Source organism: Malania oleifera, chromosome 7, assembly GCF_029873635.1.
Source record: "Malania oleifera isolate guangnan ecotype guangnan chromosome 7, ASM2987363v1, whole genome shotgun sequence".
NCBI classification, from domain to species: domain Eukaryota; kingdom Viridiplantae; phylum Streptophyta; class Magnoliopsida; order Santalales; family Ximeniaceae; genus Malania; species Malania oleifera.
The window spans coordinates 100,760,763-100,779,523 of NC_080423.1; the positions used below are offsets into that span (position 1 = coordinate 100,760,763).

At 35.9% G+C, this 18,761-nt stretch overlaps 1 protein-coding gene across 5 annotated transcripts in view; it reads left to right on the forward strand.

Annotated features, from left to right (window-relative positions):
• The first annotated feature begins 13,017 nt into the window (after window positions 1-13,017).
• The window catches only part of LOC131159677 (serine/threonine-protein kinase TIO), a 45,445-nt gene continuing 39,701 nt past the window's right edge, over window positions 13,018-18,761 (forward strand). The window contains exons 1-4 of one of the 5 annotated variants that reach the window (XM_058114757.1): window positions 13,018-13,264; window positions 13,548-13,588; window positions 13,767-13,969; window positions 14,061-14,135. In XM_058114757.1, the coding sequence (XP_057970740.1) occupies window positions 13,880-13,969; window positions 14,061-14,135 (165 nt within the window). In that variant the 5' untranslated portion in view covers window positions 13,018-13,264; window positions 13,548-13,588; window positions 13,767-13,879. The remainder of the gene's footprint in view (window positions 13,265-13,547; window positions 13,589-13,766; window positions 13,970-14,060; window positions 14,136-18,761) is intronic. The other 4 variants (XM_058114758.1, XR_009137851.1, XM_058114756.1 and 1 more) reach the window with 4 other exon arrangements.

The following is an 18,761-nucleotide window of genomic DNA, read 5'->3' on the forward strand; positions in this document are numbered from 1 at the left end:
TACATGGTGTGCCTGTGTCCATCGTTTCAGATCGGGATCTACGGTTCACCTCCCGTTTCTGGAAGAGTTTGCAGGGAGTGTTGGGTTTTCAACTCACTCTCAATACTACATTTCACCCTCAGATGGAAGGACAGGCCGAACGAACCATTCATATTCTCGAGGATATGCTATGGGCATATGTGTTAGATTTTGGGGGCAGTTGGATCCGATATCTATCATTGGTTGAGTTTGCATACAATAACAGTCAGCAGGCCAACATTGGAATTACACCACATGTGACTTTGTATGGTCGCCAGTGTTGATCTCTGTTGTACTGGGATGAAGTAGGTGAGCGGCAGATTTTAGGGTCAGAACTTGTTCAGCAGACCTCTGCAAAGGTCGAGCTTATTAGGGAAAGGATTAAAGTAACCCAGAGTCGGTAGAAGAGTTATGCGGATACTTGCCAACGAGAGCTAGAATTCGAGATAGGTGATATAATATTCTTGAGGATTGCTCCGATGAAGGGGGTGATGAGGTATGGAAAGAAGAGCAAGGTGAGCCCTAAATACATTGGGCCATTCAAAATTTTGTAGAGGATTGATTTGACGGCGTACATGATAGCATTACCCCCAGCACTGTCCAGGATACATGTCGTGTTCCACGCGTCCATGTTGAGGAGGTGCATTCCATACTCCTCACATATGATCAGTTATGAGTCGTTGGAGATCGGGGATGCTCTAGCATACGAGGAGGTACTAGTTCAGATTCTAGATCGGAAAGTACAGAAACTACGTAATAAGGATATATCGTTAGTGAAGGTGTTGTGGCAGAATTATGCAATTAAGGAGGATTCTTGGGAGTTAGAAACGAAAATACGCCCAAAGTACCCATAGTTGTTCAGTGAGGGCTAGTGCCAGACGGGTAAGGGTATGGTTGAATATGCAGGGATTATAGTAGGTTGTGTAGTTAGTTGTGTATAGTTTTAATTAAGGATAGTCTTTGGAAAAATTCATTATGGATATTGTAATTTCCCAATGGCAGTATTGTAATTACGGTATTCCTCCACCATAAGTAAAGGTAATTAATAAACTTGGGGCAGAGCTGTTATGTGGGTGCCTACTGACACTTTTGTAGATAGGGATAGTGAGTTAGGAATGTGATTGGTAATAGTTAACAAATTTCGATGACGAAATTTTTGTAAGGAGAGAATGTAGTGATCCTGAAAAAAAATTTAAAATTAAAATTAAAATTAAAAAATTATTAAAAAATTACAAAATTAATATTATTAAAAAATAATATAATATAATAATAATATAATTTTGTATTATTATATAGGATATGCATAAGGAAGCAATCCTGAGATTTCATTGTAGGAAAGTAGAGGTCGCCCCCTGTTGCTGTGTAGCGTTCTTCATCCCTCGTCTCCTTTCTCCCACTCTCCTCAATCTCTTCTCCAATATTTGGCCGATCGAAAATCTGAAGATACTGTTGGGTTCTAATCATCTTCACTGACAATCCTATTGTAGCGAATTTATCGTAGGAGCGACATAGGCATATCTTATGGGGTAAGACCAATTTTCAATTTTCACTCTAACCTCAATTTTCCTTAAATCTTAAGCCCAATTAACGAACGGAAACTTCCAAGAGATTCGTGGGGAGATTCTGTACGATCTATCCGAAGCAAGTTTTCGAGTTCCAGCTCTGGGGCACCAACCCTAAATCAGGGGTAAGTTTAACAATTTATGCTTTTATAGGCTATTTAAGGTATTCAGAACCTAGGGGGGTTTTAGGGGGGAAAGTTACTCTAAGGATTGTGATGAATAATATGGTTAAGTTCGAATTTCAGGGTTCAGGGATTTTGAATGTCGTGGGGCGTAGGCCAGGGTTTTATCGGGCTTTTCAGAAATTAGGTAAGGGGATTAAGTTAAGTCAGGATTTTATTAAACATGAATTGATTAAATTGTTATATATTTATTTATTTATGAGTTAAAATATTATTTTGAAAACCAATTGTTCAATAGGAATTTTACAAATCTATGATATATGGTATGGTATTTTTGAATATTATGAATGGTGAAAAATTTGAGTTATTTTACAAATTAAAAATATTGGGTATCTTGATTGTCTTCTAGAATGTTTCCAAATACTGAAATTGTATGGCAGGTGAATAATTTTATGGTTTATCGTGAAACTGAAATTGAGAATGGTTGTGAAACATACTGGAACTGCTTGTGAATAATGCAGGGATTTGATATGATGGCCGAGGGCTGAGATTTTGTTTAAACAGTTGTGAGCCGGATTGTATTTGTGGCCGGGGGTTAGGTTTTTGGAATAACAAGAAATATATGTGAATTGATATTTTAAATGGTGATTTCTATTATCTAAATTGCATGATATGCTTTAGGAATCCTGGAGACCAGTGTATTGTGAGCATGATACTGTTGCTAGTTAGATCATGTGCACCCACACTGTTCTGGATAGAAGTGTAGGGGGTCCCAGCCGACTGCCTACATGAGGTTGAAGTAAAGGCGTCGGACCTGCAGATTTGCTATGGATGCCTGCAGACGTACTTACAAAAGATTTTTTTTTTTTTACTTTGTTTGGGCTGCTCATCCAAGTTTAGTCCAGCCTTCGAGCTGCAGAACCCATGTCATGGGGCAAGTAAATTGTGTGTTTGTCACAAAGAGTGTCTTATATGCATATCTGTTAATTTATGTGGATACAAATAATTAATAAGATAATTTCGAGGGTTTGTTGAGAAAGGTGAGTACCCTAATAGCAGTAATGGTATTAGATCATAAGGAAGCTACTTGTGTGGGTGGGTAATCTTCCCTATCCTCAACTAATTGTGTGCGTGAGTGTAAAATAAGAAGGATTTCATAAATGTGTTTATTTACTTAGTGAACTGGTATTTTTTATGTACACTAAACGCATGATGGACGCACACTAACATTAACTTAGTCTTTCCTTTATTGAGCTGTGCCTCACCCCTACTTTAGAAACTAAATTTTCAGGAAATCCCAGAGATCGGGTCTAACAGGCTAAAGGAACCGGGCTAGCGGTGTAAATTTATGTAGGTAGTATGTATGAACAGAGAGGTTATTTTTTTTGGAATTTTATATGTTGTAATTATATGAAAATGAATATATTTGTGTATAAAGATAGTTAGAACTTTGGTAATATAATTTGAGAATACTGTATTTTATTTCCACTGCGTATATGTGTTTTATATTTGATGAATAAGGTATCAAATACACAGAACTAACTAAAGTAGCACCCCAGGCCCACATGGCAGGTCGGGGTCGTTGCACCCAAGATACGACAAGCCGGCTTGAATTGTATGACTCTCTCCAATTATGCACAAACTAAAGAATCCAAAGCTCCACCAAAAAAAAAAAAAGAAAAAAAAAAGACCTTTCTTTACTTGTCAAACTCTTTAAACTCACTAGTAAGAATGTCTATTCTGCTATCATTTACTTCCTTAGTGTCTTCATATGTAACTTCTAATTTTTTCCAAATTTCTTTAGTTAAGTTACATGCCATTACCCTATTAAATTCATTACATCTAGTGCACAGAAAAGTATATTCATGGCTGTGGCATTACTTTGAACTGACTTCCACTCCTCTTCAGCATATTCATCTTCAGTTTTAGGTACATTAATCTTATCAATGACTTTCATGGGAATGTGATTTCCTTTAGTCACAATTTTCCAGACCTTTCAATCTACGTTCAGTAGATATATGCTCATCCTACATTTCTAATAGGTGTAATTTACACCATAGAAAATGGGTGGTCTAATGGATGAGTGTCCCTCACCAAATGGAGTTACACCAATGTGTGTCATGTGATCGTTTTACAAATTAACTATCAAGTCCATGTACACCCTCTCTGATACCAAATGTTGATTAAGGTGTAATCCCAAGAGGGGGGCGGGGGTGAATTGGATATTAAAAAAAAATTAAGCCATTGAATTTCCTTTTACACACTTCTTATAAATTTACCAACTACTTCTTATTGCTCAATTATGTATGTGTGTGGCAATCCTATCTATGCATGCAATATACTCAATTTAAATATAACGCGGAAAATAAAGAGTAGAGGGAAGAGATAAGACAAATGCGATTTTACGAGGTTCAGCCGACTTGGCCTGCGTTCTCACCTTGAGCAACCACTCAAGGATTCACTAAAAACCCTGCTCCTTAAAGTGGGACAGAACTTCCCTTACAAACCGCTGCTTACAAGAGGTACAACTCCCTCCTTATCCGCTTCACAAGAGATACAGCTTCCTCTTCACACCCGGTTCACAACCCGAACCGTGTTTACAATGAAATCTGAAAATAACACTCAAAACAATGCTTTTAACAAAAGCTTGTGAGTACAATTCAATTTCCTAGCACATTAACATACGATATAACTTGAAGTTCGTGCATGTATGAAAACGATAAACTCGTTTTATGTATGATATGCCTCAACACACGAATCCTTTTTTTTTTTAACCAAAACTTTTAAGTAAAGATAAATTCAAAAACGTTTTGAAATAATCTAGGGTTCTTGGTTCACTTTGTAAAAATGCACATTTATATAATTGAAGTGAACTTGTTGGCAAAAACTTTGTCTTGAATATACACTCAATCAAAATCACAAAGTTTTATTTCTAATACTCAACCACAAAACTGAGTATATTAATTTGCAGAAAAATATCCCTCAATTAAAATTATATTTATAAGTATCAAGGATATTAAATCAAGTTCTAATGTATCTAAAGATAGATCTTTTTAGAAACCACACACTCGATTCAAACCTTTCAATGAGTCACACACCATAAAACAAATAATGATCTTGTTTAAAATAGCTTGGTATATATAAAGATACCTTCAATATCACTCTTTTAATCAAAAACTAGGTTTTTCAATAAGAAACCCTTTGAGAAAATATATGTATATTTATATACTCTTGAACCAAGATTTAATCTACCAAGTTAGATAAACTTTCTCAAGTAATGATCTCTTAGAAAATTAATTTTTGTACGAAAGGCACACTCAAGATCAATACTTTTCAGTACTAGTCAAGAACAACCAATGAGATGATATGTAAAAATCACAAGATTGATAACTTGAAAAATCAAACCTCAATACTAGATTGAAGTACAGTAGAGTAACCAAGTTCCCTTTGAAAATCTGAATTGATTTGCCCAAGCTTTGAAGATATAAGATTGATGTATAGGCAAACGAATAGCACTAAGAGTAGATAATCAACAAACTTGCAACAAGGTGTGTTCTTCTCTTTCTTGTGTGTCTCTTTTTTTTTTCTAGGGTTTAGATATTCATAATATATAGTATATTATCCTTAGAATTGATCTCAGCCATTGGATCAATAAGATACCTCGCGTGTCTTTTTAATAAAGAACTGATTTTTAGGCTTTCCCGCTAGTTCAGGCAACCGAACTCGACTTCAAGCTCCTAAAGTGTCAACTTCAGGCGCCTAAGGTTCCAAGGTCAGGCGACTGAGGTACCTCTGCCAGGTTCTGTCTTTCCCATTTAATTCGTCAGGTGACCAAACTTAATCTTCAGGCAACCGAAGAAATTATTCAGGCTACTGAAGTGAAGTTCAGGCTACCGAAGTTTAAATTTTTATTTCCTTTTTCTAATTTTAGAAAATGATTTGCTTTTTTTTTTGGGCCTTTTATAAAAACATATTTTCCATGATTTCAAACAACATTTCTAAGTCCATGAAGGTTCCCTAATGATATACATGAAGTGCATGAATCCTAAAATCATTCTAAGTTATGTTGAGCCTCAAGATAAATCATACGAAAATATAGATACATGAATTCTAAATACCTTTTCCCAAGATATTCTTGAACTTTGCCACTTGCATCTTGATTCTTGTACTCTTTGAGTTCCATGGATCTTGCCAAGATTTGTTAACTTTCCGTGCATGCTTAGTGTAAGTCCTATTCACAAACTCAATGTACATATCAAATATCAAGTGATTTGTCATTATCAAAACAAGATTGGACTCATAGAGTCAACAATTACATTTACCGACAAAGTTCTTGAGAATAAGAAAGCTTACCTGCCCATACAAGTAGTTTCCCTTTGCCCTGATATTGTTTGCAGCCTAACTTTAGATTAACTCGGGTTCAGTTACAACTGATATTTATCAGAGCACTCACCTTACTCAGTAAGCCCTCAAGCGGTGTGTTTTACCTCGCTTTAATTATTTATTAACTCATGCAATTTCATTTCTCATTTTCTTTCTTATTTCCATTCTCATTTCATTTCCATTTTTATTTCAATTCTATTTTCATTTCCTTTTCATTTTCATTTCCATATCTAGCTCATGAGTGTCACCATAACCGAAACATTCGTGTTTGTACTCATGACTACCCTGAGGATATCGCTCCATGTCATGCTTCCCCCTATGAATAGGGTTGTGCGACCCTAAGTCTGGACCTAACCGCGATTGGCCGACTCAATTAAATCAAATATCATCACATATCTAGTATCTATAGTATGACTGGCCAGCCAAAAGCCTTGATCCGGACTCAGGGGGCACAACAACTCTACTATATAGCTCAGTCGACTGTCACGCCACACGTTCCACGAGTCCATGTGGTTGCACTAACTCCACTAGCAACGATATCGTGCTCTCAATATCACAACCCATCATTAGAGTTTTCATATCCATCCATCAGGGTTATCACTGCCACATACCAGCAATCATTATGTGGTATTGACATTTCATCAATCACACGTCTGTATTCCCTTTTCGGAATTTCACATTTCATTTCTCAAAATTTAATATTCATATTGCATAATTAACGGTGCAATATTCGCATTTCACATATTCGCATTTCCCATAATCATATTTCTCATATTCACATTTCTTATTTTCATATTACAGAAATATCATTGCAATATTTTCGTTTCGAATATTCACATTTCCCATAATCATATTTCTCATATTCTCATATCTAGTATTCTCAACTCATTTCATCATTTCATCAATTCAAAATTCATTTCATCTCATAATAATATATACATACTTCATTTCACGTAATTCAATATTTCTCAATACATATTCCCATGTTTCACATTTCTGTCATTATCAAAATATACATTTTAAAGTGTATTTCACTTTCATCATTTGCTCACACTTAAATTATTATATCAAAATACATTTCAGTATCACATATTTCATAGGGTAAATCATTTAACCCAGTTTAAACATTTCTCAATATAAATCATATGCCACACATATTTCATCTGATATTTATATCATAATAAATTTTACGTAAAATACCATACACCATTTTTACGTATTTCTCAACCCATAATTTTCATAAAAAAGGCTGCTATAATTTATTTTCCTTACCTGGCTTACTGAGAGGTCCACTAACACCCAAATTTTGACACTCGTCTGCGTTCCCAACTCAAAAGCCTAAAAATCACATTTTTACCAAATTAGTCAGCTCATTTCCCACAACAATTTTTGTATAATACCACCTACGTTTCAAATACTCCAAACAACCTATAATACCTTTAAATCTCTTACTTACCCTGATTTTGGGATGATGTCCCATAACTCAAACTGGAAATCTACTCCGCCTATGTTGTAGAAAATCTTCCAAGGAACCCCGTGGTGGTTCCCGATTGTCAATCTGGGTTTTAACGAAGCCAGAAACGAAGAGAGAAGGGGAGGGGACCGTGGTTTTAGAGAGAGAAAGTGTGTGTGAAAGAGAGAACGACGCTGAAACGAGGGTTTCCACCCTTTATAGCCCGGGATTTGTTGACGAATTCAAGTGGTTCATCGACGAATACATGAAGTCACTTTGTCGACAAGGGGTCTATTTCATCGACAAACCTAAAATTCTTGAAATTCTCCAAACTCTTGGTAATCTTTCGTCGATGAGACCCATGTACCTCATCGCCAAAATCTATGGGACATTCATTGACGAAGATCTTGGGTTCGTCGACGAAGCCCTGTTTTTTGCCCTTTTAAAATTCTCTTTTCCCTTTCTTTCATTTCTTTTATTAATTTATTTTTCCAGGTCTCTACACGTGCTTCCCCGTATGACGGGTTTTGTGGTTCGAATGCTGGACTTAACCCTGGTCGGCACATTAGAGTCAAATACAAAAAACAACCACTTTAGTCTGTAAGTCATATTGGCTTTCCCATACTGGTCCAGACTCCAGGGGGAACTCTACCGTATACAACACAATCGACCATCCTGTCTCCACACTCTCTATGAGACGTGTGGGTGCACTACTTCTTCAGAAATCATGTGCAACAGTACTGTGTATAACACAAAACTACAATCCACCGAACTTCTCAAACCATAACTTGCAATTTAACATTCACACTCAACTTTAATTTAACAATCACACAAAATAAATATTCTCAACGCATTTCAATATTTCCAACATCTCATAAATATATATATATATATATATATATATCATAATTCATCGCAATATATTCTTTTTACTTATGCCACACGATTTAGAATAATACACATATTTATATATTTACTAAAAATATGCCAACCCACGTTCATCATTCACATTAATGAAAATACACATTTAATTATCTATACAATTATCCAAAAAAGCCATTACTTTCATCATTTCATTTTCATAAATAATAACTAATAACACAACCCTATGCTCAAAAACACAATTCAAACGGTTGGGTTTTCTAAAATTGCATAATAAACATATACTTACACATATTATTTTTCCATTTTAACCAGTAAATTCACAAAATTATTGGCTTAATCTATTCTCTCCTTACCTGGTTTCCAAAAATTACGCCAGCATGGACCCCGAAACGATGCCTGCAGTGCTCGTCCGAACCCTGATTCAATAACCCTAGTTCAATCAAATAAGCCCCAAATAAAATATTATTTTAATATTTTCTAAACCCATAAATTCTAAATAGTTAATTAAACTACCAAAATCACAAAATTAGCTTAATTTCCTTAACCCTACCCTAACTTTAGAGTAGTGCCTAGGAAACCCAAATTGAAAATCTACTCTCGGCAACATGACAAGGATTAGAGTTAGGACCCCGTGATGGTATCCGATCGTCGATTTGGCTAAAGATTTAAGGAGAGATTGGGGAAAGAGAGAGGGAGTAAACCTTACCCCAAGAGTTGTGCCTACGTCGCTCATATGAAAAATCCACCTAGGTTAGATTGATGATGGCGGAGAATGGAACCCAACGGTATTCTCCATTCTACGATTAGCGCACGATAGGTCGAGAAAATCGAGGAAAGAGAAGGAGGGACGGAGGAGAGAACTGAGAGTTTGAGAGAGAGCTGAGAGGTGCTGGTGCGAGAGTCCGGAAAGATCAAGATTTCCAAATTGAAATATGATCTACAGATTCCATTTAATGCAATCTTACATGACCACTAATATTATTATATTAATATTATATATATTTATCATATTATTTATTTAATAAATTCAATTTAACAATGTTTATTTATTTTATTTTTTATGTTTTATTTATTTATTTTTCCAGATGCTACAAATACCAAACATTTTTAAATAAAGTAAATTTCTATAATATGTATAGAAAATAAATTAAACTAAAATTAAATAAAATTATATTTATAAACTCTATTATAGATATGTTAAACTCTTAACCTAAAAAAAAACTTTATTTAGTTAAAAAAAGGCCATACACCAACACACATATCATATATAAGTGTACAAATATTTTAAATAACTTTTTTGACAAAAATAATTTTTTTTTACAAATAAAAATGTTTTTAAAAAACAAAATTTGTTAACATTAGATAATTTTAAATTTTAAATTTTATTTTAAATATTCAAGATTTGGACCTAAAAAAATCAATTTTGTTAAAAAAAAAATACAATGGGATTATATATGTTGAAGTAAATATACTTCGTTAAATAAAATAAGTAAATTCCAATGATTTTTTTTAAAATTATTGTAAATGTGTATACCTAATAGCCTTTAGACAAATAGTAATACAAATTTTAAAAATATAAATTTAAAAAATGAAACTGTAGGTATAAATACTTTCCGAATAATAAAATTTAAATTTATTTGAAATCTTAAAAATCACTAGTTGATCATTTAATAAACATAATTAATAATATTTAATAGTTTATATACAAGGCCACAAATTTAAATTGATGAAAAAAATTCTTATTAAAAATTTTAATTTATAAAATTATTTAAGGGTTCTCGGTGAATCGAATTATAAAGGTTCTTGGTGAACCTTGTTGAAAGGCTCTGTGTGAGCGTGAGAGGATTTGTTTCCGTGTGTAAAAGTTTCTCCACTGGTGAAAGAGATTGTGATAGTTGATTGAGAATACTTGAGCGTGTCTTAAGGCGTCCGTAGGCAATGGACTGAACCACGTTAAAATTGTTTGTCAAGTTTTTATTTCTTACTCGTTAATTTTCGTCTTGTGCATGATTTATATTATACATAATGTGATATAATCATTTATATCTTACAAATATTTTATATTTTGTAGAGAAAAATGAAAATACACAAATGAGTCAATTCACCTCCCCTCTAGACTCGACTCTAGGGTCAACATGTTGAACTGGTTTGACTTTCACTAGACCGACCATTTTATTTTTAAAATTTTTGTTAAATTTTAATTCACTTTTTTATTTCAAACAAAATTGGAAACTTTTGGAGAAATAGTAAAAAATCATGCAAAATTAGGAAAAAAAACTAAAAAATAAAAAATATTTTTGAGCCATTTTTTAAAACATAGTGAACTGAAAAAAATGAAAAAAAAAATCAAAATATAAAAAATAAATAAAAGTAGATAAAATTTCTTTAAAAACCCTAGAAAAAAAATTCTTCAATAATTTTAGGAAATTATAAGAAAAATTTTAGAAAATGTCGAAATGTTTTAAGGATTTTTTTTGCTTAAATGTAATAAATTTGTAAGGTCATTTTGTATGTTTAGTGTATGTATATATCTTATTTTGTGTGTGTGTGTCCCAATGATAAAATAAAGCGTAAAGAGGTGTCTTAAACCTCGTTTATATCAATTATAAGGGAAATTTATCTAATAAGATCCTATCATCTGAAGGTTTTATTATACATTTCTAAATCGCATTTGATTTTATATATTTTAAAATTTTTTTATGTTTATTGGATTATTTATGACTTAGCTAATGATCATCCGATTTAATTTGGGATAATCCACACTTAATTAGGTACCATTCATATAATGGGTGTTTAGGGGATGCTAATACCTTTATCTTATATAATTATACTCACAATCTCGACTTTGATAAAAGCATACGGATATTACTGATTATTAGACTTGAGATTAGTCTAAAAACCAATTAACGAGTAGTAATTAAATAAAATAACCGCACCTAATAAAATAGCAAGTTAGTGGTGACTCTATCGAACTATTAATATTATTATCTCTCGTCATTTCACACACTTTTCGAGGATGTTGTGACAAATAGTATATGACTTATAACTAATTAAATAATGACCGTAATGCTCTTTAAACCTTTAAAATAATTTCCACCTCTTTTTGTACTTTCCGAACCTTCATGCTTTCAATTCCATCACAGCCAATATCTCAAACTTTATTTTTTCCCTCTTTTCATTTGACAAACCTTTAACGTGTCCTTGATCATCCGATATGCCACATATGACACACAATGCATTATAGACCAATGAATTGGTATCAGACTACACATCAAAATCTTAAATAGAAAGATTTGAAATCTCATAAAAATAAAATACAATATAGTACTCATAGTCAATTGTGAACTAATATAATTGTCTAAAACAATTCTATTTTTTTGAAAGCATGGAATGTCATGAGTTTCATATGATTCAAATTCCCGAAATGAGTTTGTGGCAATATGTGAAAGACCACAATAGAAGTGGAACTAGGGCAATGTTTTTTTTTTTTTTTGGAAATATATTAGATTTTATAGATAAGTTTTACTGTTTTTGATATCTCTTTCTCTCTCTCTATCTCTTTGTGCGATTGAGTTTTGCAGAGTGAGTAGCCTGATAATAGGTCAATACATTTTTGGAAGGAAAATGTATGAATAAGAATTTGATCAATTGTGATTTCCATCAACTCGAGATTTAGATTTAAGAATGGTGAAATGTTTTTGTAGTTGTGTTTTATAAAATGTTCGAAAGCTTTGTTTTCATCAAGTGTTCATTTAATAATGGGAATAAGAAGCACTGCATTTACACTAGTTAATTTTTTTTTTCAATTTCTTTTGCTAAGTTGTAATAGAAATTTGGTTAGTTCTCGTGGCTCCTCTTTAAACACAATATTATTATTTTTTATTTTATTACAAATAATGCACATTAAAAGAACTACTATAATAAAAATAAAATTTATTATAATTATTTTACTTTAATTGATATACTTTAAAATTATACTTTACACTAAAAATTTTATTGGACATGATAATTTAAAAATAGTAAAAATATTTTGTAATTGACTTTATTACTAATTTTTGAAATTGATGTATATTGTTATTTTAATTAAATTTAAATTCATATGATCATTTAATTTTGATTTTAATTAAAAAATAAATAAAATGAATAGTTTAATAAAAAATTATTTCTAAATATTAAAATTTTTGACAACAGGTTGTCAAAAATAACCGAAAATCATAAAATTTGGTTTAAAACTTTTTTTACAAACAGTGTAAAATCGACAATAGAAATAAAAAACCGATAATATAAATAAAAATATTTTTTATAATTTGTTTCTTCATTACAGAGAAATAGAAATGAAAAATAGAAAATAGCAACCGGGACATACAAATCCTGAAATATGACAATATGTTATCTTTAAAATCTATTAAAAAAATAAAAAAATATTTTATATTATTATTTGTAATACTAGTAGAGCATAATAATTATATATGACCGATCTTAAAAATTAAAATTAGATGTTTGATCAACAGTGTCCAAGGGCGGTTCTGCCACGCGTTGTGTTTCTGGGACCTACTAAAAAGATGATAGTTCCTTTTCCTAGCGCAGAGGAGCCGATCCTCTTAACTCAAAATCAAAAGGTATCGGCGGGAAAGGATACGAGGGTCCCGTTCAAAAATTCGCTTCAACTCCCCCTCTCTTTCTCTCTCGCTCTTGGTCTCTCTTTTCCAACCCCAGTGGTCTGTCGCTGGCGATTTCGACTTTGTTCGAGGTTCTTCCCAAGGCGATCGATCGAGGTACGTCGTGTGTTACGTCATTTGCTCGTCTCCGACGGCCGCTGGCGGACAGCTGCCATCATTTAGGTCAGTTCTTTAGGGCCACCGTGCGAACTGCAGGAGCCGTCTGTTTCACGGTGACCTAGTAGGCTGAAGTCCACCGGTTCGCTGGAGAAGCAGATGGCGAGAGCCCTCTGGTTCGCAGGCGAACCGGGGAGTGAAGGCTGAAGTCTTCTTAGATTTTATTTATTTATTTATTTGTGTGTGGGGTTTGTTATTTTTTTATTTTTTATAACTGTATATTTTTGTTGTATAATCATTCCTGCTCGATCCCTATTTTCCCGTCTCACTCGATCTCTCTGATCTGCAGGATAACTTTGTTCGAGGTTCTTCCCAAGGCGATCGATTGAGGTACGTCGTGTGTTACGTCATTTTTTTGTCTAGAACGATGTCTTATTTCATTGTTTGGGTGTGGATTTTCTACATTCTAGGGATTGTTTTCTGCACGGGTTTCAAATTTAGGGATTTAATGGTAATGTAAGAGGAGGGAATTTTCGCATTTTAATTAGCTCTGAATGTGTATTTGTAGCTGATATGTTGGATATTCAGGATCTAGCATTGGAGAGCATTCAGTTTTTTACATTTTGATTACTCGACGTTACTTGGTACCCATCAGAAAAGTGCAAATCGTAGGCCTTGAAGATGGGTGTCGAAAATTACCACGTGATTGAGCTCGTAGGTGAAGGCTCTTTTGGGAAGGTGTACAAAGGAAGGCGAAAATACACTGGCCAGGTGATTATAACATTTCTATATTTTCTCGGGTTAAGTTGTTTGGAGGTCGCTTCATCTTCATAACATTGTTGTTGTTGATGTTTTATCTCAGACTGTTGCAATGAAATTTATTCTTAAGCATGGTAAAAGTGAGAAAGATATTCACAATTTAAGGCAAGAAATTGAGGTAATTTTCAGCTGTTACCTCAGTCGTTGGAGAGACACTTCCCTTATCAATTATATAGGAACGATCTTTTGTTAAGTAGTTGTTTAAGTTTTTGATTTACTATCTGTCTGTTGGCGTGCCTCGTTTTTATGGCTAAACTTTGTCTGATTACCGTTCATGTTATTTTCTAAGTATAAATTAGTATCTAAATTTAGTGCAACCTGGCTCATACAAGGCTTTGACATGGCTTGAAATTGTTTTATTGGGGTGATACATTAACTTAAAAAGAATTGTGTTATCTCAGATTTTCATAACATGCTTTTTGCCGTACCAGTATGGTTGCTTTATTTGTTCAAAATTGATATTTTGCTCTCCTTTCAGTGCTGTACTATTAATAGTTACTAACACAAGTTATATTTGGTATATTGATTTAGGATTTTGTTGTATCGTAGATTGTTTGAAGCCTTATCCTACTTTACTCCCGTAAGCAAAGGGCATGAGCACGTGTCACGAGCTAAGCTTGTTCAGGGCATTATGCTTGCCTGTGACCGCTTATCTCGTGTGCTTGGGATGGGTTTCTATCATGTAAATACTAGTGTAGGGTTATTTTTTGCTAGGAGAGTCTTTGTAAGCCAAATAAGGCAATATGACTCCTCGGTCACTTTGATGTTTCCTAGTGTCAGGATGATAATTACATAAAAAACCTCTTTAGGGGAGGGTGAGTGTTCATCAGTCATTGTAAAACTCACTAGCAATTGTCAACGTGCTTAGCCTACTTGCCTCCCTCGCTAAGTACACCATGTCAACGGAGGATTTGTTAATGAATTACGTTTGCTTCAATGTTTACTGCTTGCTTGCCATGACTTTCATGAATTGATTATTGTTTGCGCTGCTATCTGAATGAATATTAATGAAAGTGCTTCATGGATGAATGTTGGTAAACGATAGGCTGGCTAGTTAAACAAGAGTGCTTTAGCTAGCGCCGCACGGCCCTTCACAAGGGTGTGAAAATAGTCAGACCGTGACATTTGGTGTCAGAGCCAAGTCGGTGACACTTGGTGAGAGCCCAAGGTTGAGTTGCTACGTGAATTCGATTGCCTTCGTTATTGGATTTGGGAAGCTTTGATAAGTGACCATGGCACCAAACAATGCTGAGAGGATCAGCGTGCTGGAAGCACAGGTTAAGACAACAACCAACACTATGGCCGCGGAGGTGGCCCAGATGAGAGAACTTGTTGATGAGGTGATGGGATCACAAAAACATCGAGCAGGTTTGATAGGCGACATGTCAGCACAGTTGAAACTTTACAGTCGCGGATGGTTGATCTGGATGCAAAGGTGAATCTGATCGTTCTTGCTATAGGTAACTCCAACACTCCGGGAGTTAGCAAGACCAAGGTGCCAGAACCTAAGACGTATGGGGGTGCCCGAGATGCCAAGGAGTTAGAGAACTTTTTGTTTGATGTGGAGCAGTACTTTCGCGCTGTGAGGATGGCCTTAGAACAGGCGAAGGTTGATATTGCGACCATGTACTCCAAACTGTGGTGGCGTACGAAGTACCAAGAGATTGAAACTGGACGCTGTGTAATCGATAATTAGGCAGACTTGAAGAGAGAGCTCAAGGCCCAATTCTTTCTTGAAAATGTTGAGTATAATGCAAGGTGAAAATTGAGAGATCTCAAGCATACAGGGTCAATCAGCGAATATGTGAAACAATTTTTTGCTTTGATGTTGGATATTCGGGATATGTCGGAAAAGGACAAGTTGTTCTATTTTCTTGAGGGGATGAAACTGTGGGCAAGAACTGAACTTCATAGGCAAAGGGTTCAAGACTTGTCAACTGCACAAGCAGCTGCAGAACGCTTGACTGACTACGCTAGTGATGATACCACTTCGTCCAAACGGTTTGGTGGAGAGGGAAACAGTGGAAAGTCTTTCAAGAATGGCAAACCCAAGAGTGGGGGAGCCGACTCTAAATCATCAATCTCAAAGGAAGTTTCGTTGTCTCAAGGATTCAACACACCCGATGGAAAGGGGAAGAGTAAAATTTCATGCTACTTGTGTGGTGGATCTCACAAAATGAGTGAGTGTCAACACAAGAGATTACTCAATGCCTTACAAGCTTCTACTTCGGGAAAAGGGGTGGAAAGCGAGGAGGAAGAGGATGATGCCCCGAGGGTGGGTTCAGTGCGGCTGGTGAATGCATTGGAAAAGCAGGCAAAAACATCGAAAGTTACACGAGTAAAAGGGTTAATGTTTGTGGACTTGAGGATAAATGGGAAGAGTTCTTGCGCTATGGTGGATACCGGGGCTACTCATAATTTTGTTTCGCAGTTGGAAGCATGGAGACCCAACTTATCCTTAGAGAAGGATACAGGACGCATGAAAGCAGTTAACTCTGCAGCCCAGCCTACTCTGGGAGTAGCCAAGCAAGTGACTGTAAAGCTTGGACAGTGGGAAGGTCATGCGAATTTCACAGCGGTGCCATTGGATGACTTTCCAGTCATTCTAGGAATGGAGTTCCTAAGGGGGACGAGGGCAGTGCTGATGCCTTCGGCTGGTTCCCTGTGTCTAATGGGATATCACTCATGTATGGTGCAAGTCGTTGCAACGAAAGGAGAGGACGAGAAGTCCCTTTCAGCCATACAACTCAATGAGGGATTGGGTCAAGGTGAGCAGACACGTCTAGCCACGGTGGTGGTAGACAAAGAAGTAGGCCAAGAGCTGGAGCCCACGACCATCCAAGCGGTGTTGGATGAGTATAAGGAGGTGTTATCGGATAAGTTGCCTCACAATTTGCCTTCATGACGGACTGTGGAGCATAAGATCGAGTTGTTATCAGGAGTGAAACCACCTGCTAAAGGGCCATGTCGGATTGCGCCTCGAGAGATAGTCGAGTTGGGGAAGCAACTTGATGAATTGGAAGCGGGATGTGTTTGCCCTTCCAAAACACCGTTAGGAGCATTGGTGTTGTTTCAGAGGAAACATGAAGAGCATCTACGTAAGGTGTTCGACAGGCTGAGGGGAAACAGTCTGGATGTGAAGAAGGAGAATTTCTCTTTCGCTTGGCAGAGCAACAAATTCCTTGGTCAAGTGGTTGAACAAGGTCGTATCCGGAGGGGTATGGAGAAGGTAAGGATGATTCAATAACAGAAGATCCCCATGACAGTGAAGGAGTTGCGTTCCTTTCTTGGCCTTGCTAAATGCTGCAGGAAGTTCGTTGAGGGGTATTCGTGGAGAATGACTCCAATGATAGGACTACTGGGGAGGTATTATTGGCCGCACATGCGGGATGATGTGATTGATTATACCAAAACTTGTCTCACTTGCCAACAAGACAAGGGGGAGCGGAAGAAGTATGGTATTTTCATGGCCGCACCAAAGTTCCGTTCGGCAGAGGAGACGACACAATTGTTCTTTGTGAGTGTTGTGAAACATTGGGGTGTTCCCTAAGTTATTATTTGTGACCAAGATTTAATGTTCACTGACAACTTTTTAACAGAGTTTTTCAGGATATTCAGGTCACATCTTGACATCTCTTCGATTTATCACCGACAGACAAACGGATAGATGAAGAGATTTAGAGAGCTGCTAGATGAGTACTTGAGCCATTTTGTCAATGACAACCACAAGAATGGTGTGCAACTACTTGATGTGGTTCCGTTCTGTGGCAACGCCCAAAGGCGCTCAACAACCAACAAGAGCCCCATTGAGCTTGTTATAGGCTAGCTGCTGCTGTTACCTGACACAGTGGGCGAGCCGTACAGACGAAAGAGTCCCAAGGTGTGCATTTTCACCCGAGAATGGAGACTGAATGCAGAGTTTGCCCAAGCCTATTTGGAGAAAGCTTCTAAGCAGATGAAGAAGTGGGCAGATAAGGGGAGAAGACCATAGTTTCTTGTCAGCTACCTCATTCCGTTCAATGTCAACACCAATGACCTGAGCAGAAGTCAGTTCAACAGAGCAGAGTTGAAGATAGTGCAACTTGACAGACATGACGTTGAAGAGATCCTTGTAGACAGAAAGTTCATATCCTAAAGGAAGAAGCGGCAGAAGTTCCTACTGAAGTGGAAATGCCTTGATGACAAAGAAATCAGTTGGATTTCAGCGGAAGATATTCAACCGTTCGTGGACAAATTTGAAGTGTACCTACTGCCAAAAGTCTATGAGGACGTCGACCGCATAAGTGGGGGAGAATGTCACGAGTTAAGCTTGTTCAGGGCATTATGCTTGCCTGTGATCGCTTATCTCGTGTGCTTGGGATGAGTTTTCATCATGTAAATACTAGTGTAGGGTTATTTTCTGCTAGTAGAGTCTTTGTAAGCCAAATAAGGCTGTTTGACTCCTCGATCACTTTGATGTTTCCTAGTGCCAGGATGATAATTACATAAAAACCTTTTTAGGGGAGGGTGAGTGTTCATCAGTCATTGTAAAACTCACTAGTGATTGTCAACGTGCTTAGCCTACTTGCCTCCCTCGCTAAGTACACCATGTCAACGAAGGATTTGTTAATGAATTACATTTGCTTCAATGTTTACTGCTTGCTTGCCACGGCTTTTATGAATTGATTATTGTTTTTGCTGCTATCTGAATGAATGTTAATGAAAGTGTTTCGTGGATGAATGTTGGTAAACAATAGGCTGGCTA